The sequence below is a fragment of the Henckelia pumila genome, chromosome 2 (assembly GCF_033568475.1).
Source record: "Henckelia pumila isolate YLH828 chromosome 2, ASM3356847v2, whole genome shotgun sequence".
Lineage (NCBI taxonomy): Eukaryota > Viridiplantae > Streptophyta > Magnoliopsida > Lamiales > Gesneriaceae > Henckelia > Henckelia pumila.
The window spans coordinates 164,348,996-164,370,060 of record NC_133121.1 but is presented as its reverse complement, the minus strand read 5'-3'; the positions used below and the strand labels follow the sequence as shown (position 1 = coordinate 164,370,060).

General features: G+C 35.8%; 4 protein-coding genes, 1 long non-coding RNA gene and 1 other non-coding gene across 8 annotated transcripts; 4 read left to right on the top strand and 2 right to left on the bottom strand.

Moving 5' to 3' along the window:
• Positions 1-5,541: 5,541 nt before the first annotated feature.
• TRNAR-UCU (transfer RNA arginine (anticodon UCU)) lies at positions 5,542-5,614 on the bottom strand. The gene has a single exon. It is a non-coding gene; the product is annotated as a tRNA-Arg (tRNA).
• An 840-nt stretch (positions 5,615-6,454) lies between these two features.
• LOC140882738 (uncharacterized) lies at positions 6,455-9,105 on the top strand. 3 transcript variants are annotated; one of them, XM_073288916.1, is made up of 3 exons: positions 6,455-6,677; positions 7,808-8,006; positions 8,527-9,105. In XM_073288916.1, exon 3 carries the CDS (start codon positions 8,579-8,581, stop codon positions 8,879-8,881), a length of 303 nt encoding a protein of 100 aa, XP_073145017.1. In that variant the 5' UTR covers positions 6,455-6,677; positions 7,808-8,006; positions 8,527-8,578; the 3' UTR covers positions 8,882-9,105. The 3 variants fall into 3 exon arrangements, with proteins under 3 accessions (XP_073145017.1, XP_073145015.1, XP_073145016.1); XM_073288914.1 differs by lacking the exon at positions 7,808-8,006; XM_073288915.1 differs by having other exon boundaries at positions 6,455-7,957.
• Positions 9,106-9,271: 166 nt separating this feature from the next.
• LOC140877086 (uncharacterized) lies at positions 9,272-10,306 on the top strand. Its single transcript, XR_012149231.1, has 4 exons — positions 9,272-9,469; positions 9,551-9,881; positions 10,014-10,100; positions 10,205-10,306. It is a non-coding gene; the product is annotated as an uncharacterized lncRNA (long non-coding RNA).
• A 1,486-nt stretch (positions 10,307-11,792) lies between these two features.
• On the top strand, positions 11,793-14,008 carry LOC140880177 (large ribosomal subunit protein uL10-like). The gene is made up of 5 exons (XM_073284376.1): positions 11,793-12,107; positions 12,260-12,328; positions 13,077-13,175; positions 13,254-13,646; positions 13,728-14,008. The coding sequence occupies exons 1-5, from the start codon at positions 11,850-11,852 to the stop codon at positions 13,872-13,874; spliced, it is 966 nt and encodes a 321-aa protein (XP_073140477.1). The 5' UTR covers positions 11,793-11,849; the 3' UTR covers positions 13,875-14,008.
• A 130-nt stretch (positions 14,009-14,138) lies between these two features.
• On the bottom strand, positions 14,139-15,525 carry LOC140880176 (F-box protein At3g07870-like). The gene has a single exon (XM_073284374.1). The coding sequence runs from the start codon at positions 15,506-15,508 to the stop codon at positions 14,297-14,299; it is 1,212 nt and encodes a 403-aa protein (XP_073140475.1). The 5' UTR covers positions 15,509-15,525; the 3' UTR covers positions 14,139-14,296.
• Positions 15,526-17,375: 1,850 nt separating this feature from the next.
• LOC140878855 (uncharacterized) lies at positions 17,376-20,752 on the top strand. Its single transcript, XM_073282477.1, has 3 exons — positions 17,376-17,840; positions 17,931-18,899; positions 20,384-20,752. Exons 1-3 carry the CDS (start codon positions 17,376-17,378, stop codon positions 20,750-20,752), a joined length of 1,803 nt encoding a protein of 600 aa, XP_073138578.1.
• Positions 20,753-21,065: the final 313 nt, after the last annotated feature.

Sequence of the window (21,065 nt, the reverse complement as noted above, 5' to 3'; positions counted from 1 at the left end):
GACGAGATATTGATTTTTCATCCCAATTATTTTTAGGAGATTTTAGTAGCCATAAATTATTATTTTGAATTTTTTATTCCCAAAATTTTATGGTATTTAATATGTATATTTTAGCAAGCCCAGTTTTAGCCAAAATAAGCCATTTTAATGACTTTTAGTAACTTTTAAATATCCCTTAATTATTAATTTCGAGATTTATAATTTATTATCAAATTTAATATTTTGTAGGAGTTTTAAGTATATATTTTATGTTATATTAGCTACCTAATTAATTTATATTAACTTAAAACCTAAATTTAAATCCTAATTACCCTAACCCCACACCCCAAGCACTCAGCCGCCTCCACCTTCTTCTTCATGATATTCAGCAGTAAACCCAAGCCTTTTTAACCGATTCTTCAAGGATTTTGAAAGTTCTTCATCCGTTCGTCGTCCCGGAGCCCCAAATACGCAATAGTCTTCGTTATTTAATTCAAAGGCATGTCTTTTTCCTTCTCTTGGACACCATATAAGCTATGTACATCATTGATAGATTCTTGTATTGGTTGATTTTGAATTTTACGATTTATATGCAAGAAAGTTGAGTTTCCTTCATCCGAATTCATGTGTGTTCTTTTGTTCATGTATATGGTTCACGTTTTCCTCCATGGCAAGGATCTGGCTGTTGGGTCACGAGTCAGAGGGTGCCTTAGGGTCCCTAGGCTGGGTTTGGATTGATGGTTAAGGCTGGTATGAGGCTAGGATTGAGCTGCATCAGTTTGGGTCCAAGAGTGCGCATGTTTAGGGTTATGGGGAAGAAGGCTCGGCTGGTACATTCATGGCCATGAACCAGCGGGGTGTGGGCTAGGTTAGGACCGACAAGACCCTGGGAAGGTCTTGCCGGCGGTGCTCCGGCCGGCCATGGCCAGAGCAAGGCGACAGCAGCCCTGGAAAGGCTGCTGCTCGCTCGGCCGAAGGGTTAAGGGGGGAGGGGGGCGATCGGGTTTGGGGGTTTGGGGTTGGTTTCGGGTTGGGTTGGGTTTGGGTCGGGTCTGGGGTGTAACGGGTCAGGTCAGTGGGGTGCGGATCCGGGTTAGGTGGTCCGGGCTTGGGTATTTTTAATTTTTAAGTATTTAATAGTTTGAGTGTATTTTGGGCTTTTAAAATTAATTAGAAAATTATTTGGGCTTTCAAATACTTTTATTTGGGCCTTAAATAATTTATTTAAGTTAGCCCAATGATTTTTATGGGCTTGAAAGCCCATGAGAATTTTTGGGCCAGTTAGTGGATTTTTGGGTCAGTCTAGGAATTTATTGGGTTAATTAAGTTAATGGGCATAAATATTTTTATTTAGGCTCAGTTAAGTTTAAGAAATAATTTTTGGGCTTTTATGTAATTAATGGGCTTAGAGTGAGTGATCAGCAGTCTAGACTGAACCCATGAAAAATTTCTAAGTCCGAAATATATATTTAATTTATTTTATGCATGAAAATATTTTTTTATGTATAAGTTTATTTATTATGAAAATCAATTAAATATATATTACGGACATATTTTCAGTGCATGCATTCATGAAAAATTTACATGTTATGATTATGTTAAATGTTGAGCTATAAATTATTTTTATGATGGAAATTGAAGTAGTGTGACAGCACAGATGTGATTATCCACTATTTAAGTTAAGAGGTAGTTTACTACCAGCAAGAGGTGATTTATCACCACCACGTACGTTGGTTTAGGATACTGATCAGTTGGCACAGATTTAGTCACACTTACTAATAGGACCATAGACTGTTTCAAAATATCATGTTCAACTATATTAAGTAAGCTTATGAAGTCAAGTTATGCTTATGTTTAAGAATCATTATCAGTGATGTTTATGTCATGATTATGCAATATTTTTATTCATGCATGCATGTACACGTATATGTAATAGTATGATTATGTGATGAATTATTTTAACCCTTGTTATAAAGGATTAGACATGTTGAGCCTCTAGGCTCACTATGCTTATATGGTACATGTGAGCATGCTGTTGCATTTGTAGCTCCTACCGGTGGTGAGGATGTGTGAGCGGGCTGGCAGAGGACCCCGTGACCGTCGCATCGAGTCCTAGCATGTTTTGAGTTATTTATGAGAGTTTTTAAAACATGTTTCATATTTTTATGTTTCAGTGGTTGAGAGGAATTTTATATTTTATTTTTGGCTTTTTAATTTAGTTGTTGTTTGGGTGATTTTTTGAATAATAATTTTATTATTGCATGACTTAAGATTTTTATTTAATTACCTGGCTATTATATTTAAGTCAGTTTTGGAAGTTCTTGTTTAGCATTATTATTTTTAATGTTTATACATATATGTATGGGCATATATGTATAGTTATTATTTAAAAAAAAATTCGCATTTTATTAGTAGTAGGCGTTTCACCATCTATGGAAGAAGTTGTGCCTCCACTGTATTTCCAAGAGGAACCTGAAGAACCTCAACCGATCACTATGGAAGTACCATCCTCTCAAATTCTTGACCACACAGATGAGACATTCACTTTATCTCAAAAGGAAATCACAGAACCACACATGTCTCAAGTAGATGATTCATCCTTCTCAACTCCCACTGAACAAACTTCGACAGAATCAAAGGAAGTCTCACAAACTTTGGAAATTTCATCTCAACTTGATGACACACCTGCTCGAACCAAGTCTATTGATGAAGAAGCACTTCGGACAACCAATTAAACTGATGATCCATCAGTCACGCCAATTCTTATTATTGATGAACAGCTGCAAGAACCAGTACATGAATCACCAACACATGTACAAATCATCAACGATTCATCTCTTGATGATCAAGCTATTGAGATTGAGACACTATCGCCAAATCTATCTCTGGTTGTTCATTCAGCTCCTGGATCATCATCCTATCAGCTCAAAGACAAAGAGAAGGTTGAGATGATCGCAACTGCACCTCCATCTCCTCCTAAAGGACAGAAGACATATTTTACCAAAGAAAATCTCTCATTCACTGGTAATGGAATCCCATCTCCCACATCAACGAATGATGATGATTGGTATCAGGCGATCTCTCAGATTGAAAACTCAGTCTATGCCATATCCAAGACTGTCACTAGTCTCAAAGAGAATCAACAAACAACCAACAACAACATCTCCTTTCTGAAACAGTCAATGAGTGCGGAAATTAGGAAACTTCAAGAGAAATTTGCACTATTGGACAAATTCTGTGTTAAGTCAAGTCAACTGTTCTTTACTTCTAATGCAACACTCTCATCAGTCTCTAGGAACAAAAATTGACAAGTTGAATGGCTCCGTATCTCAATTGTAAAATTCTCATCAGTCCTTGGAAACAAAAGTTGACAGCTTGAATGGATTTGTTCAAACCTTCCATTCATCAGTTCAATCAAGTCTCCAAGGAATCTCCAGACACCTCATCAACTTAACAGGTCTCTCTCAGAATATTTTGCGTACTCAACATGAGGCTCAAGCATCAAGTCGTCATACTTCATCAGCTCATCCTCCATCTCGCAGCTCTTCACTGCACAGATCATCATCTGAGCGAAGATGATCTATCTTTTTATATTATCTACACTTATATCTTCGTCTCAAAGATCTTCTTGTTTATTTATCAAAAAGGGGGAAGATTTCGAAGAAATTGTAACTGAATATCATTGACAAATATCAGTTTATGAGTAAACATCAGGTTATCACGCAAATTCTCAAAGTTTTGATAAACACCAAAAAGGGGGAAATTGTTGGGAAATTTAGTTTTGGTGTTTACAAGTTACAAAGCTTAAAAGAAGGCCTAAACTAATTAAGCAACTAAGCAGCATTAAACTGATATTCGGAGCTAAGCTGTTTCACGATCAACTACCACGCTCAACTGATCAAGAGATGATAAACTGACTCCATCAGTTTATACTTACTAAACTGACCGCACCAGTTCATCTGCATCGGTCTACTACCTTGCCAATTCCAGATAAGTTCATCCGTACTCTGACACACTCTGCAGATGGTAGTGCCGTGATGCAAAGGGCAATGTCGGCTATAGAATTTGTTGGTGATAGTGACAAATCCAACGGGAATAATTTGTAACCTATCTGAAGAATTCAAATTGGATTTATGACCGTTGGAAATCTAAAGGGTATAAATAAAGATCTTGATCGATCAATACACACACACGCGAAAACGCTCTGCTGTTTTACAAGAGTATTCAAAGCATCAAAAGCTCAAGATTTGATCAAGGAACTCGAAGCACAAACGCTCTAGTGTTATTCTGATCATTTGCAGGATTGATTTTTGTGCTAAGGCTTTCGAGTTGTATTCATTCTATTATATCATCAGTCTAAGACTGAAACTGAAGTGTTGTACTAGGAGTTCTTGTTTAGGCAGTGTTTAAGTCCTAAACCGGATTGGGTTTGTGCAAATTACTTATATAAATCAAAGTCTGCTAGTGATATCCTTTCGATGTGAAAGAAGGGGTGATGCAGGAGTGTTTGAAATCTCCGGACATCCATAAACAACTACTTGTGTCAATTCAGTTTACTCACCATTATCACACACCCTAAACTAATATTCACTCAGTGTTTTAATCTGCAGCTTGACATATTTTCGCACATATTTTGTTTGTCAAACTGCATTTGACACTAATATAAGCCTTGAACTCATTCATTAAACCGATCGAGTTCAATATTCCCTACTAAGAAACATATGTACAATACACAGGGAAGGACTAAGAAATTTTTTTCGGGAGGGGCACAATTTATGATATAAAATAAAATACGTATTATATCACTAAAACAAGCATAACAGTTAAAACATTATCATCACTTCAAATGTGACTTCACATTGATCTTTACGACATTTCATGTTTTGATAATAATCCATGATACAATCTTTTGATAACTTACTTATATATTTTTCCAATATAATGTTGCGAAGTTATTTTTTCACAATTTTCATAACTACTGCAAATGCTCTCTCTACTTTGACAATTGCGATCGATAAAATTAAAGTCAATATTTAAAGCTTATAAACCAATGAATATGCTATGTTTCATCAACATTTCATTTTTTTTATGTGTGCAGTGTTGATCAAGAGAAGAATTGAATGTAATTTATTTATTAATTAAACAGTAAGAGTATAATAATTCCATATTTAGAAAGAAAAAAAAACCCCTTTGGACCCTTAACAAAAGCGCTACGACAACAAAATTTTTTTCGAAATTATGTTAAAACTATTATTTTTTATTATAAATATAGATCGAGTCAACTCATTTCATGAATATTGATCGGTAAAATCAATGAAACCGTCTCTTAGAAAATCCACTATAACTCAAAATTCAAAGAAAAATATTTTTAAAAATTAATTACTGGGCCCGTGAAAAAAGACTTGGGATCCCGCTATTGTACTGATATATATTTTTTCATTGTTTTCTGAAAATCAAAAAGAAAAATATTTTTAAAAATTAATTACTGGGCCCATGAAAAAAGACTTGGGCCTCAAAAAAAGCAAAAGAATTAATGTATTTGTGGCCCATAATAAAAAAGATCACGCCCAGTGGGACTCGAACCCACAATCGCCTGATTAGAAGTCAGACGCCTTATCCATTAGGCCATGGGCGCCCTTATATTTTATATATTTTATTTATTGTTATACTGAAACAAATCAAAACAAAAGTAGGAGCTGGGAAAAAAAATTGGCTTCAGATAATTCGGAAAAGTTTTAATTCAAAAGAGTAAAAAATAATTTTGGATATTATTTCTATATTCTTCTGCTTCTTTTCTTTTTTCCTCTCCTGGTTGAATATCATTATTTGTTTTAATTTTAAGAAAAATAATTTTAAAAGGCATCCTCCGGTTTCAAACAACTCGTACAAATGTAGGTCGATATAACATTTTCCATGAGGTGATTTTATTATACTACTATGAATATAAGCACGTATTTTCGAATATTTGCTTTTAAATTTTAAATTGTACCAACAAAAATATAGAAGCACGACATATAAATGAGTTTTTTTTTTTCTCAAAATCCGACGAATATTACTTTTATAGTTATAACTGATAATAATATTAGAATTCAATTATTTGTCATACAACAATTCAAAAATCATATTTTGATTGTTCTTCTAGTAAGGACAATTATTGTTTTCAATAGATATTTCCAATATCTATTCACTATATCGACATGTTATTGAATCATATCGGATCAGATTAAACAAAATTCAAATTCAAATTCAATCCAATCCAATCCAATCCAATCTACTTTAGAATTGGTGTCAGATCCAATTCAACTTAAAAATCAACTATATCGGTTCGAGATTAAACTAGACCAATTCCGATTTGAAGGATCGATCCGTAAACATCACTCTTACTATAACCATGTTTAGTTTTAAAAAAGTTATATCAATGGCTTATATTGTACCCCCAATATGCTATTTCCCTACAATTTCTTGACCACCAAAAGTGGGCTCATCAATTATCCTTTATCATCTCTCCCTCTAAGTGGCACACACACACACTCGCACTCACTGACTGTATATATACACAGCCGCACACATAATTACATTGTGTTGAATCCTACGATGCTTTTTCCAAGATTCAGCGCTGCCTAGGAATCAAACCTAACCTAACAGCCACTCATCACTCACTCCAGACAGTCACTGACGATAATTTCACGGAGTTTAAAGTTTGTTTCCCAGATCCCTATTATGTTTCCTCTTCGCCTTACCAATCTTGGGTTTTGATTTTTTCTTACATTCTTTTCTTATTGTATCGCCATGAATTGATTGTGCAGCTATATTTCCATCTGGGTTCTTCTGGTTTCTGCTTCTTGATTGATAAAAGATAGATTAAGTTGTCGGTTAGCTGATTTCATTTAGCTTTGTTATTTGAAAGATTTGATTTTGATTGCTATTTGGTGAGCCCTGTGTGATTCCTTTTCTTTCTCTGTGAAGTTGATTTCCAGATCAATTCTTTACTTTGTTTCGTCCTTGAAGTGGGCGTGTTTGATTTGTGGGTATTTTAGCTTAAAAAAAATTAAATATGATGCATTTTCTTACTTATGGAATTTAAGTGATGGGGCACAGTTTCATTTACTTTTTAATTGAATGCTTCTCGGTTTCGCCATTAGTTGTTTGTTCCTTGTTGGTTATGCACGCTTGTTGGAAAAAGTTCTTGCCTTGTGCTTGGAGTCTTATTTTGAATTCTTTTCAATCATTTGAAGTTTTGAACCCAGAAAATTTGTACATTTAGGCATTTGATTAGTGTATCGGGCGTGCTGATATGATCTTGGAGCCAGTTAAAACTGAGTAACTGTGTCTTGGGAGCGGGATTTTTTATTTTCCGTCAAGTTGCTAGTTTATGGTTTTTTTAATTGAAATTTGGCTAACTCATTGAATGTAGGTTATTTAATCGAAAGCTTCTGGTGCACCTTCAGCTTCTTGCATGATGTTTGTAATTTTATGCCTTCATATTGTTTCAAGTGATGATGATCTTTCACTCTCCTGTTCAATGTATTGCACCAACCTTACAGCTACATGCACCAAAAGCATGAAAATGTCGGATACCGTTGTCTCTCTTATTTCTATATCTTGCATACGTTTGCAATAATATTCTTTGTGTTTTGAATGTTTGATATTTTCTCCTATTAGCCTTTCTACCTTTGTGCCGATCTTATGAAAAGTTTATTTGCGTGATGAAGGATTGGTTGTTTATCTTCGTGTTTGTGTGGTTTCATTACCCTATATCTTTTGTACATAATTTTGTTGTGTCAGAATATTTTACAGAGGTGAACCAACTATCTTCCTTTCATTTCAGTTTCTGGCTGTTTAATTCAATCTCTCCTGCCATCTCTGTTACCATCCCTCACCGAGAAGAAGGGGAAAATGTAATTTTGGAGAGGAAGGGAGTTAGTTGAATGACTTTGGAAATAAGAAATGAATACTATACAACTGGGAATTGATATAAGTATGTGCTGTTTATAGAATCTGCTTGCTTTGCCATTCAGAGGTTACGTGTACATATTCATATTTGATATATATACTCAAATTAGCCCTCTTTATATGATTTTTGCCTTTTGATGATCGAACATGTAGTTCGAGTTGTAGTCCTTCAAAATAAATAAATAAGTCGAGACATGCAGTTATATCATGAGAAACCTGTTGTGTCTTGGTTTTCTGCTAGTTTATCGCAACTTAGATGCTCATATGGTGATGGCTAATTCGCTTATTTTAATTCTTTTTGGTATTCGATGTAGTATTTTCGAATTTAGCCCTCAGAAACATGAAGCAATGCGAATCATAAACTTTGAGACTTTATGGAGAAAATGAAATTTTATGGTCACTCTTGTATTAACATCAATAGCAGAACCAAATGCTTGACCTCAGCTGCATCATTTATCTTCAAGTAGCCTTTACTGCTTTTATCCACGGTCGTCACTACAGATGTTTTTCCCGAGCACGCGTCCCACGGTTCATCTTTTGTTAGAAAAATATTAATGAAAGGTACTTACTGACTCCTTCAATGATTTTCATCAGGTACAGGGCATTGAAGGACAACCCTGCTTTGATATAGTTCTTGCAGGCCAATATGAGTCTGGCGTGTCTTGTTTGCCATGGTGTAGAAAGTCCATCACACTCCTTCAGAAGCTACTCCGCCTCAAGTTCTGACAACGAGGGACGTTGTTCCGCAATGGCCAATTGCTTGATCAAGAGAACTTCATTACCACATCATAGAGCTAATCCGAGCATCACATCCTCTAAAGTGATGCCTCAACCTACGGTCCCAAGTACTGGGGTCGCCTCGGGTGCCCCTCGACTGGTAAGAAGTCATGCTGTTAGAAGGGACCTTGTACGCGACTGGAACTTTGATGAAGTATTGTTGGAACGTTAATCGAGAAAATCGTGAGCATGAAGAGTAACCCAGAATGGAGCTTGGGTTGATTTCGGCTTCTTTTTCCTACCATTCTGGTGTAAATCGATATTTAATTTGTACGAGTATTTTTTATTTTGTAAACGATATTATTTGTTTAAAGATTGAACTTTTGTCTCCTTTATAGACTCCAATGTATACATATAATGCCAAAAAGCAGCTAGCGGACGGAAATTATTCACCCAACACACTTATTTTATACTAACTGCAATGCGTGTGTAACGTAATACATAAATATTATGCGATGTGTGCATACAATATTTACTTTTAAAAGTATCGAAAATATGACCCAGACATAGTTCATTATTTGTTACATATTGTTTCTCACTTTCTCTATAGAATACTCATTTTTGAATCAATATGGTGTCAATTCTTTTTTTATTGTCACTTTAATTAACCTGCAGACAGGTAAATTACTTGAGGTGTCTGACAAGGAGGAGGGCGACCAAAAACCTATTACATCTCTTTCAAAATCAGCAGATGGCTCACATTTCCCGACTAGTTCCCTGGACAAATCTGCCAAAGTATTCTAGTCTTCTTTGTCTCCCGGTGATACTTTTTACCATTACCTTTTTCGGTTTTATATTTGTTCTTTTCAATGCTGTCGGCTGATTTCTTCTCATTTATTAGCTTTGGGATACAAGAACTCTGACTCTCGTCAAGGCCTATTCGACAGAGCGACCAGTAAATGCGGTTACGATGTCTCCACTCCTTGATCATCTAAGTGTCATCAAAATGGACCATATCAAGTGCTTTCACTCATTTATTTTATTTAGTGTGATCTTACATATTGTTTATATAGCCCGTGTTTTCACCTCATCTAGCTTCAATTTAATTTATCATCTATTTTACTCAAGTAAAAGTGGTGATCATGGCAGTTCTTTGACTAGTTTTTGTTTGCTTCATTGTTCTACGCAATTTCGTGCTGTTGAAGCTGCATTATATATGCATTTAATTCTTGGTAATTACATTCTTCCTAATTTTTATGTTATAATCGATGCATTTGTGAACATGGTAAAAATATCTGTTTTTTGTCTCGTTTATGTCAAGTCTGTTCAATTTATTGGTTTTGTTTGATTCATTGCATTTGCAGGTCGTTCTAGGAGGTGCTCAAGATGCATCTGCGGTCACCACCACTGATCATCGTGCTGGAAAATTTGAGGCCAAATTCTACGACAAGGTAATTACCTTTGGATGTTTGAAACTAAACACATGAATATGCAGATGGAGTTTGACGATGTATAGGCCTCTGATAATATTTTTGTGCTCTACTTTCTTGATTAGACCCTTCAACAGGAGATAGTAGGTGTAAAAGGCCACTTTGGACCAATAAATGCATTGGCTTTTAATCCAGATGGAAAAAGGTCAGATTCAAGATTTCTTTTTCCATGCACTTACTTCTTGTTTGAGCTGCCTCACTGAAAATTAAGGATGTGCAGGAAACTTACTCATCCACTCGAACCAATCCACCCAAAGTTCATTAGCTTATAAATTCTAAAACAGGGACATCACTTTGCAGGGTTCTAATTCTAATTGATTATAACATTAAGATGCATGCTTAGAAGATATATTCAATATGACTCAGGTAGTGTCTGGGACTGTTTCTAGAAAGCATTTTGTGAAGCAAAAAGGCAAAAACTCAAAAGTTTTCGTAGAAGCATCCCCGAACACTAACTTAGTGAATCTAGTTGAGATGATCTGGAATTCGGTCTTTTTGTTTATAGTAAGGGAGCTATCCAATTTTACCCTTTTTAAATCAGATATGTAGTTTGGTATCTCAAATGCATTTGTATGTTATATGTTCATTTCTCATATCAAACATAACCACAATTTTTGGCTAAGGTTGTTCAGTGGGTGTTTTGGTTCAGTTTTACAATATTTTGGTTCTGTTTTCGATTTTACAAATGTCTAATATAATATCTGAATCGATTTGTTTTGGTTTGATTTGGTTTTCATTTTTGAAAATTTTGTCTAATATGATATCTTCTCTTACTTCGGCTTTTTTCGAAGTATGAGAAGATATTAATAATGAATAAATAATAAGGCTAGTTGTTTTGAATGCTAATTAATATTGAATAGCTTCGAAAAGTTTAAAAATCCTTTCAAAACCTTTATTAGAAGAATCGATATTTTGATGTAGGAAAAATAAACCACAATTTCAATATGGTTATTTTGAAAGAATATAAATTGTCATTAATTTATATCAATAAATTATGTTTGTTACTGAAGAAAGAAATCATTTATTGTAATTATTTTTATTGGTCATTTACTCGAACAAAGTAAAGCTACTCTTAATTATATTTATTTTTTAAAAAAAATATCATTCATCAAATTTTTTGTACTATTTTAAAATTATGTTTTATATAAAACACTTTAAAAAATTGAATGATATTTTTCGACTCAATAACTAAAAAATTATTTATCAATTTACATTACGAGCCCGTTTGGGAACACTAGATAGTTTAGGAAAAACACTTATTTTTTTAAAAAAATTGATTTTCTTAAAAAGTTATGTTTGGTTACAATAAACTTTTTTTAAAAAACACTTATTTAAACTCAAATAAGTGTTTTTTTAAAATTCAAAAATTTTGACTTTTTGGATTTTGCTTATATTTTAATTTTAAAAAATCATTTTTTTAACATTTATCCAAACACTAAAACTGTTTCTGCTGTTTTTTAATAAAAACACTTTAAATTTAATTAATTAAGTAAACTAATTATTATTTTTAAAAATATTGAATAATAGTAATAATAATAATAATAATAATTGTTTTATTTCAAAATAATAATAATAATAATAATAAAGAATTATTAATTAATAACCTTAAAATGAGTCGGTGTTGGGTATGTGGGCCGTGGGCCGTCGTACCTCTTGTATTTAGGGTTTTTGTTTGTGTAGTGTTGCTTCCACCATCACACTGATTCACAAATGGCGCCTAAGGTCTCCAAGGCGGACAAGAAGATCGCGTACGACCAGAAACTCTGCAAGCTACTCGACGAATACACGCAGGTTTTGATCGCGGCGGCGGACAATGTCGGGTCCAATCAGCTGCAGAGCATCAGGAGGGGTTTGCGTGGTGATTCCGTGGTGCTCATGGGTAAGAACACTATGATGAAGAGAAGCATCAGGATTCATGCTGAAAACACCGGAAACAACGCTATTCTTAACCTCATTCCCCTCCTTGTTGTGAGTGTGAACTGGATCGTCTTTTTTCTTTTCTGTTTGGTGTTGGTAAATATGTGGGGCTGCTTTTATTTTTGCAGAGGGCATGTTGAAATTTTTCGTTATATGTCGCGTGAATGTCGATTATTTCTTGCTAAAACTGTTTTTCCGAACAGGGAAATGTTGGATTGGTGTTCACTAAGGGTGACTTGAAGGAAGTCAGTGAGGAAGTTGCCAAGTACAAGGTGAATTGATGATAAACTAGTTCTGAGTTTGTACTCACTATAAATTTTGGAGTTATTTTGATATTCTTGTCATGTACAGTTTTGAACACTCTATGAAGTATATTCGTTTATTTTGATCTGTTTCTGTGCCACATGTTACTTGTCTCGCATGTACATATAGTTCTTCAGTGGAAGAGCAGAATGTTGTTGTTCTCCCTTTCTTTTTAGTGTGTTGGCTGTTGTTTGGTATATATCGACTATCAAGCTTGGAGATTCATGACTTTTTAGTCTATATTTCGTTGCTGTGCATAAACGAATGTTAACATTTGTTTTAGTTTACTTTTGTGGGTTGCGTATTTAGGCCTACTTGTTTGTGGAACACATTTTAATATGGTTATGCTTTTTACCATCACTGTTGACTTACATCATTTTGATAATTTCAAGGCATATTACTAGGTGGCATTGTGATAACCATGATCTCAGTTTAACTTCAAAAGAACCTTTTGGTGAAACCTTTTATGGTCATTTTTGGTTCCGGTTGTTTTTTTAATAAATTTGTTCGACTCTTCAGTGCATCAATTTGTTAATACCTGAACTTATTGATATTCTGGACATTCGTGATTGGGATAGAATCACTTCATGTACGATATACTTCGAGATGCATTTGCAGACTGTAGTTGTGAGCCTTCAAGAATGCTATGCTGATAATTTGCCTTTCCTGGCTTCTTTTACAATCTGTAAATTGGTGTGCCTGCTTGATTTTTAACAGGTTGGAGCACCTGCTCGTGTTGGTTTGGTGGCTCCTATTGATGTCGTCGTCCCACCTGGTAACACTGGTCTTGATCCATCACAAACTTCCTTCTTCCAGGTCTTTTTCTATTCACTTTTTATGTTACATCAGTTTCCTATATTCGATGAGATAGTATCTAAAGATGTTTTTTTATAGGTCCTCAACATTCCAACCAAGATCAACAAAGGTACTGTCGAAATTATCACTCCTGTGGAACTTATCAAGAAGGGTGATAAAGTGGGTTCCTCTGAAGCGGCATTGCTTGCAAAACTTGGAATTAGGCCATTCTCATATGGTCTCATTATCACCACTGTGTACGATAATGGATCTGTGTTCACCCCGGAGGTGCTTGATTTGACAGAAGATGACCTCATCGAGAAGTTTGCCATGGGTGTTTCCATGGTCACTTCCTTGTCAGTTGCCATCTCATACCCAACCCTCGCTGCCGCACCACACATGTTCATCAATGCCTACAAGAATGTTTTGGCTATCGCTGTTGAAACTGATTACTCCTTCCCACAGGCTGATAAAGTCAAGGAATATCTCGCGGTTAGGGTTGATATATTGTTTTTTAGTCAGTGTACATGTATTTGCTATGTTCTAATGGGGGTCTTATCCTAAACTGCGCAGGATCCAAGCAAGTTTGCTGTTGCAGCTGCTCCGGTAGCTGCGTCCAATGCCGGTGCTGCTTCTGCTCCAGCTGCCAAAGAAGAGGAGAAGAAAGAAGAGCCCGAAGAGGAGTCAGACGGTGACTTAGGCTTTAGTCTTTTCGACTGAGTTCTATGTCGGTCTGTTTTTGCCTGTGAAAGTTTATAGGGTTTGGTTCAAATATTTTGTTCGACTACCTACTATCTTCTAGTCTTATGTCACAGAATTAAGTACTTCCAATTGCTATCATGCTTAAGTTTTTATTTGTTTGCAGAGTTGAAGGTCTAATTGTTTTTGAAATTTTTGTTTGTTTTATTTAGTTTACATTCCAAAGCAATTTCGAATATTTCTGTACCTCAAATGTTCAGATCAAACATTATACCACAACCTGCCCCTTTCTATAAATATCGAAGTACTCCCTCATACTTAACAAATTATAAAGAATCACATTTATATCTGAAAGTAATCGCCAAAGAAAGCTCAGTGCCGGATCTGCTGTTGAACCAGGTTATCTATCGACCCGTGAGTGAGACAAGCATTGTTTTGATTGCTTAAAACGAGGCCACATGTTCCCCGTCGAAACTCTCGAGTGAAAGAAAGCTTGAATTGTGAGTAGTCGCCTTGAACCAACCCCCTGAGTCCAAACCATGCGCAGATATGTCAACTTTATGATTAGTTTCAGTCTCTTTACTGTAGTAGAACACCATATTCTTGTCTTTCCAAGAAAACAAGATGTCGCCATTTTTATAACCTTTGATCGGGTAAACGACATGGAATGGAAAAGAAGGGCGTATCTGTGTGCCCATAACAACGAATTGCCTCGTCCATGATTTGTTGACCCCGTATTCCTTCATCGTCCAGAAAACGATGCCCCCCTCAGTACCTAAGCTACTACCGTCACAAATGCACAAGCAATCATCCAAAACGCCTAAAATATCACAGTTTCCAAACCATACCAGCTTCATTGGATATGGAGGACGAGAAAAGGGCTTAAACGATTCGTCTTCAAGATCGAAACATGATATTGAAACCGTGGATTCGCTTGATTTTCTTACCAGCCCGTGTAGATTTCCATTCAGAAACACGCCAAAGGAGAGATGAGCTTGCTCAAATGGGGAGTTTCTTGCAATGCTTCTCCAAGAAGTACCTGCAGCCCCAAGTGTGTAGACGAGGTAATCATAGAATTCACACTCGTAGTTTTCAGACCTCGCGCACTGCCACGCTTCGTTCACACTCTTTTGGAGCATGTAAACGACCTTGTACTGGCTGGTAATTGAGCTTACCCCGAACCCACAGTGAGTAAAGTTTGCATACTTGACAAAGCGTGGAAGCCTGGGAAGAGAGGTGTACTCACGTGTGATCGGATTGCATACATAAATCACATCATCTATTTTGCTGCTGTATTGCAGGCAAAGCAAACCATCTACCGAACCCTTCATCTCTATTTGGTAATCTGCAGGAGAGCTGATGAATGCTTTGGGATCAAATTTCATCCCCTGTTCACTGCAAAAACCGTGTTGATGAAGCTGAAAGTCATCGACGAATTTGCAAAGGTACTCGCCTTTTGGATCCTTTTGGAGGACAAGTAGTTCAGGGGTTGAAACAGAAAGATGGTATTTGACAAACTCCGGAGTCGAGATTAGCTCGTGCCATTGCTTGCAAACGCATTTGCAGCTTATGATAGTTGGGGATGGAAGTCTCGATAGGATGTTGGCGATTATATCTGATGGTAGATCCATCAAGATTGATGCTAGTTCATTCATTTTTGACAGATTTGGTTTTGAAAACCTTTATAAGCTTAGAGTGATATTTATACACACCCATGTAGACCCATATGAAGTTGAACTGGTCTTAAAGTTGAAACTTTCTCTTGCGTGTATTATTATTGTTGGATTTTTTTTATTTTTATTTTTATATTTTGAGCATTATTGTTAATCAATGAAATCCAGACATCTCACATTGGTATGATATTGTTCACTTTGAGCAGAAACACTCATGATTTTGATTTTGGAATCATCCAAAAGACCTCTTACCAATGAAGATATCATTTCATTTATAACTCGCGATCATTTTTTCATCTACCAATGCGAGGCTTTTTGGTTGATAACCCCACAATCATCCCCTCAAACGAAGTCCCACCATTATTCACATGGTTCGAGTCTCCCCTCAATTGATCCTCCAATCGAAGCCACCCCACTTCAATGGTTGAGCTCGTGAAGTCAATGTGAGAGTAATCCATTGCAATTCTCTTCTGCACTTACTCAATTCGAATTTTATCTTTTATTTATATATGTGATAGTCAGGATATTTTTAATGTTTGACTATATATGTTGGGTACCACTACCTGTAATTAGAATCTATTATGACGAGTAAATCTTATAATGTTGGAAACTTTGAATTAGAAGAAAATATATTGAGCAATAAAAGAGAGTTGATAGACAAAGAAAATGAAAGAGGAAAGAATGAGGAAATGAACTTGTATTTTTTCCCCCACAAAGATGGTTATATTATGATTAGTGGTCCAATTAAAAAATTAGTCTCACAAAATTTAGCCGAATCATTTCACGGCAATTTTTGTGATCTCTCATGAGCAATGAATACAATGCAAATCTGTCCAATAATTCAAATCACGGTATGCAGTGAATTTAATGAAACGTGCCTAATCCAATTCAATCAACTCACACTTGTCTAACACATTAAATGCTAGTGCCACAAATTTGTTTGACAAATTCAACCTAGAGAATCATTCATACAAATTAATTTAATTCTTCACAGATCCAAGAATTATTTGCCAAATGATGTTATATTGTACTTTTTGTTTGTCTGCAAGCCAAATAATTTGTATCCAGAGATTTGAGACTTGCACTAAATCTTTTTAGTAATCTTCATTTATCGCACTTAGAATACACATACATATATATTCATATCAACAATCATGTGTGTCCATCCCCATTGTATTGCTAAAAACGAAAGACGACTCGAAAAGTCCGCGAACGAGATCACATTTTCGCCATGGAAACTTGTGAGTGAAAGAAAGCTAGAACCGTGAAGCATCGTCTTGAAACAATCACTGGAATAAGAATACTGAGTAAACATAGCAACTTTATGAGTGGTTTTAGGCAGTGTTTGGAAGAGCTTTTAGAAAGGAATTCTCAGCTTTTCTTTAACAAAATTTCACAAAATTTCAAAATTTTGTTAACGAAAAGCTAAGAAGTGCTTCATAGAAGTTCTTCCAACAACTACCTTAGTCTCGTTGTTGTAATATCTCATCTTCCCAAGAATACAAAATGTCACCATTTTTATAACCTCTTATCAGGCTAATACCATAAAATGGCAAAGCAGGACTAATCCCTGTGCCTATTAAAATAGTTGACCAAGTGTTAGTTAGGGAAACACGTTTTTCCTTTTATTCTTTCATTGTATAAATAGATAGTTAGTTCATTTTCTTAAGTATGTTTTTTTCATATCTTTGTAACAGAAACAGAGCTTTTGCTTCTGATCGATGGAGTTCGGTGTTCTTCATGTATCCATGAAGTTTTCATATTCTTTCAATCTATCTTCGTATTGATTTCTAATATGGTATCAAAGCAATAATTTCCACAGCAATATCTGTATTTTCTTCGTTCGATCATGGCAAGAGGAAATCAATCTGTACCTCCAACTCAAATTCAAGGATCGAATGCTTCCAGCAGCAAAATCAGTGTTGAGAATTCGAGCAATCCATTTTATTTGTCAAATGCAGATCATCCTAACTTGAATCTAGTTCCTCATCATCTCACAAGACCAAATTACAACATATGGAGCAGAGCTATGACTATGGAGCTCACAACAAAGAATAAGTTAGGGTTTATCGATCGCACTATCCGACAACCACCTCCAGATGATTTACTTTTTGGATCTTGGATACGATGCAATAGTATGGTACTCTCCTGGATATTGAATTCTGTTATGAGGGATATCGGTGATAGTTTGATGTATATTCCTACTGCGTATGAAGCATGGGTAGATCTGCGAAATCGATTTCATAAAAGCAACGCACCAAGGATTTTTCAGATCAAGCAGCTGCTTGCTAGCTTACATCAAGGATCAATGAATGTAAGTACATATTACACTCGATTGAAGATACTATGGGATGAATTAAAAAATTTTCAACCGATTTCAGTATGTCATTGTGGTTCGATGAAGGACTGGGTGGATCATCAAGATCAGGAATGTGTGATGCAATTTTTGATGGGTTTAAATGAATCTTATGCTCACGTTTGTGCTCTGATACTGATGATGGATCCTATTCCTGTCATATCTAAGATTTTTTCAATTATTGTTCAAGAAGAAAGACACAGATTGATACATCAAGATGTTTCCAAAGTACCACATGATTTGAATATCTTAGCAAATTCATCTTTTAATGTTGTTGCATCGCCTAAGACTTCCAAATATGTGAAAGGAGGCAAGGAAATTGGTAGTGCTGGTAAGACGAGTAAATATTTTTGCTCACATTGTGAATGGCCTGGGCACACCGTTGATAGATGTTACAAGTTGCATGGTTTTCCTCCTGGACATCCGAAGTATAAATCACAGCAGCAACAATATAAAGGAAGCGCTGCTGTGGCACATGGAAGTTCACAATCTACTGCTGGAGAATCAATTTTTAATCAGGAACAAGTCAAGCACCTCATTTCTCTTTTAAACTCTCAGCTTCACCCTGACACTGGATCTTCTCTGGTCTCACAACAGCAAGAGGGAGAGCCTTCTGTTTCATGCTTCCATGGTATATATTCTTTATCTATTGGTTCTGGGGCTGTTTTAAGTTCCAGTTGGGTGCTCGACACAGGAGCCACACATCTTATTTGTTGCTCGCTATCTTCTTTTCTTTCTCATAAACACTTTAATTCCACAGTCACATTGCCCAATGGTTCCACTGTATCTGTTACACACATTGGAACTGTGTTCTTGTCTCATGACTTAGTGTTGACAGATGTGTTGTGTATTCCTCAATTTTGGTTTAATCTTCTCTCAATAAGTGCACTTACTCAGAACATGTCATACTCAGTCACTTTTTCTTCCCATCTTTGTCATATCCAGGATTCCCACAAACACAAGATGATTGGGATGGGTATAAGAGTTGGAGATCTTTATGTTCTTGAACTTCCCAGTGTTTGTATTGTTTCTTCAATAAGTCTGAAATATGTCATTGTCGTATGGGTCATCCTTCTTTTACTAGGTTATCTGTTATAGGAAGTGAATTACATTTCACCCCTGTAAGTAAAAATTTAGAGTCTTGTTCTATATGTCATCTTTCTAAACAAAAAAGATTACCTTTTACCTCAAACAACCTACTTTCCGATACTCTTTTTCATTTGGTTCATATTGATGTTTGGGGTCCTTTTCATCCAATAAGTGTTGAAGGATATAAATATTTCTTGACTATTGTCAATGATCATTCTCGGTTTACTTGGGTATACATGTTGAAAGCCAAATCTGATGTATTAACTGTGTTTCCACAATTTTGTAATATGGTTTTTACACAATTTGGCAAGCATGTTAAGTCTGTTCGTGCAGATAATGCACCTGAATTAAACTTCTCCGAGTTTTTTAAATCCAAAGGCATTGTTGCTTTTCATTCTTGTGTTGAGAGGCCACGACAGAATTCTGTAGTGGAAAGAAAACATCAACATATTCTCAATGTGGCTCGAGCTTTAGCCTTTCAATCAAATATTTCTCTCATATACTGGAGTGATTGTATATTGACAGCTATATATTTGATCAACTGCACACCATCTCCTCTACTTTCTCACAAAACTCCTTTTGAGCTCTTGTATCACAAACATCCTTCATATGCACACTTGAAGGTGCAGTTTGTGTTTTGGATCTACTCTTTCACATGGCCGCACAAAATTTTCACCACGGGCAACAAAGTCTATCTTTCTTGGCTATCCTCAAGGTTATAAAGCCTACAAATTACTCAATTTGGACACAAATGAAGTGTATATTTCCCAAGATGTTATTTTTCATGAACATATTTTTCCTTTAAAAACTAATTCCCTGAACAAGAAGTTCCTGATATTTTCTCTGAAACTCCTCTGCCTTCTCATGTTCCTTCTTCATCTAGTCCAGCTGCTCATCATAATCAAAATCAGTCCATTCGTCCGCGTCGTTCTTCCATACAACCTGCTCATTTGCGAGATTATCAATGCTATACAGTTAACTCATCTGCTAATCCTATTTCCACAGCTCATCCTTTGTCCTTAGTTCTGGATTACCAAAAATTATCTTCTTCATATTAGATTTTTGTCAATAATGTGTCCTCTATTGTTGAACCTCGCACCTTTGCTCAAGCTGTTTTTAAACCTGAGTGGAAACATGCCATGGATGAATAACTTAGAGCTTTAGAGAGCAATAACACTTGGTCTATTGTTTCTTTACCCCCCAATAAGTGTGTTGTTGGGTGTAAGTGGGTTTACAAAGCAAAATTTCGAGCTGATGGTTAATTGGAGAGATATAAAGCTCGATTAGTTGCTAAAGGATATACGCAACAAGAAGGTGTTGATTATTTTGAAACTTTTTTCCCTGTTGCCAAGATAAATTCTGTCAAAACATTACTTGCCGTTGCTGCTGTTCGTGGTTGGTTTCTTATGCAGCTTGATGTCAATAATGCATTTCTCTATGGTGACCTTGATGAGGAGGTGTATATGGAGTTACCTCCTGGTTATCAAGGTAAGGGAGAGTCTTTTCCAGCTACTGCTGTATGTAAGCTACACAAATCTTTATATGGCCTCAAGCAAGCTTCAAGACAATGGTTTGCTAAGTTTTCTTCTACTCTACTTGAGATGGGTTTCACTCAATCCATTGCAGATAGTTCTTTATTTGTTCGAACACGTAATCATGTGTTTTTAGCTTTGTTGATCTACGTTGATGATGTTGTTGTTGCAACTAATGACAAAGAAGAAGCGACAGCCTTGACAAAACTTTTAAACAAACAGTTCAAATTGAAGGATCTGGGGAGTTAAAATATTTTCTTGGCATTGAGGTTGCAAGGTCATCTCGAGGTATCTCAATATGTCAAAGACATTATGCTCTTCAAATACTTACTGATGCTGGACTGCTTGGTTGCAAATCACGCACAACCCCCATGGATTTTGGTTCTAAGCTTAACCAAGATGATAGTGAATTGTTGGGGGATCCTTCTGAGTATCGAAGGATAATTGGTAGACTTTTATACCTCACCATCACATGCCCAGACTTATCATACTCAGTGAGTAAGTTAAGTCAATATGTATCTAAGCCAAGAGCTGCACATATGCAAGCAGCATTCTCCGTACT

Bases quoted from the DNA above. Each gene is read 5' to 3' on its own strand.
- LOC140882738 (XM_073288914.1), top strand. From the start codon at position 8,579: ATGAGTCTGGCGTGTCTTGTTTGCCATGGTGTAGAAAGTCCATCACAC.
- LOC140880177 (XM_073284376.1), top strand. From the start codon at position 11,850: ATGGCGCCTAAGGTCTCCAAGGCGGACAAGAAGATCGCGTACGACCAG. The intron at 12,108-12,259 runs GTGAGTGTGAAC...TTTTCCGAACAG, and splicing joins ACCTCATTCCCCTCCTTGTT to GGAAATGTTGGATTGGTGTT. The intron at 12,329-13,076 runs GTGAATTGATGA...GATTTTTAACAG, and splicing joins AGGAAGTTGCCAAGTACAAG to GTTGGAGCACCTGCTCGTGT.
- LOC140880176 (XM_073284374.1), bottom strand. From the start codon at position 15,508: ATGAATGAACTAGCATCAATCTTGATGGATCTACCATCAGATATAATC.
- LOC140878855 (XM_073282477.1), top strand. From the start codon at position 17,376: ATGGCAAGAGGAAATCAATCTGTACCTCCAACTCAAATTCAAGGATCG. The intron at 17,841-17,930 runs GTAAGTACATAT...GGTTCGATGAAG, and splicing joins TACATCAAGGATCAATGAAT to GACTGGGTGGATCATCAAGA. The intron at 18,900-20,383 runs GTTTGTATTGTT...TTTCTTATGCAG, and splicing joins ATGTTCTTGAACTTCCCAGT to CTTGATGTCAATAATGCATT.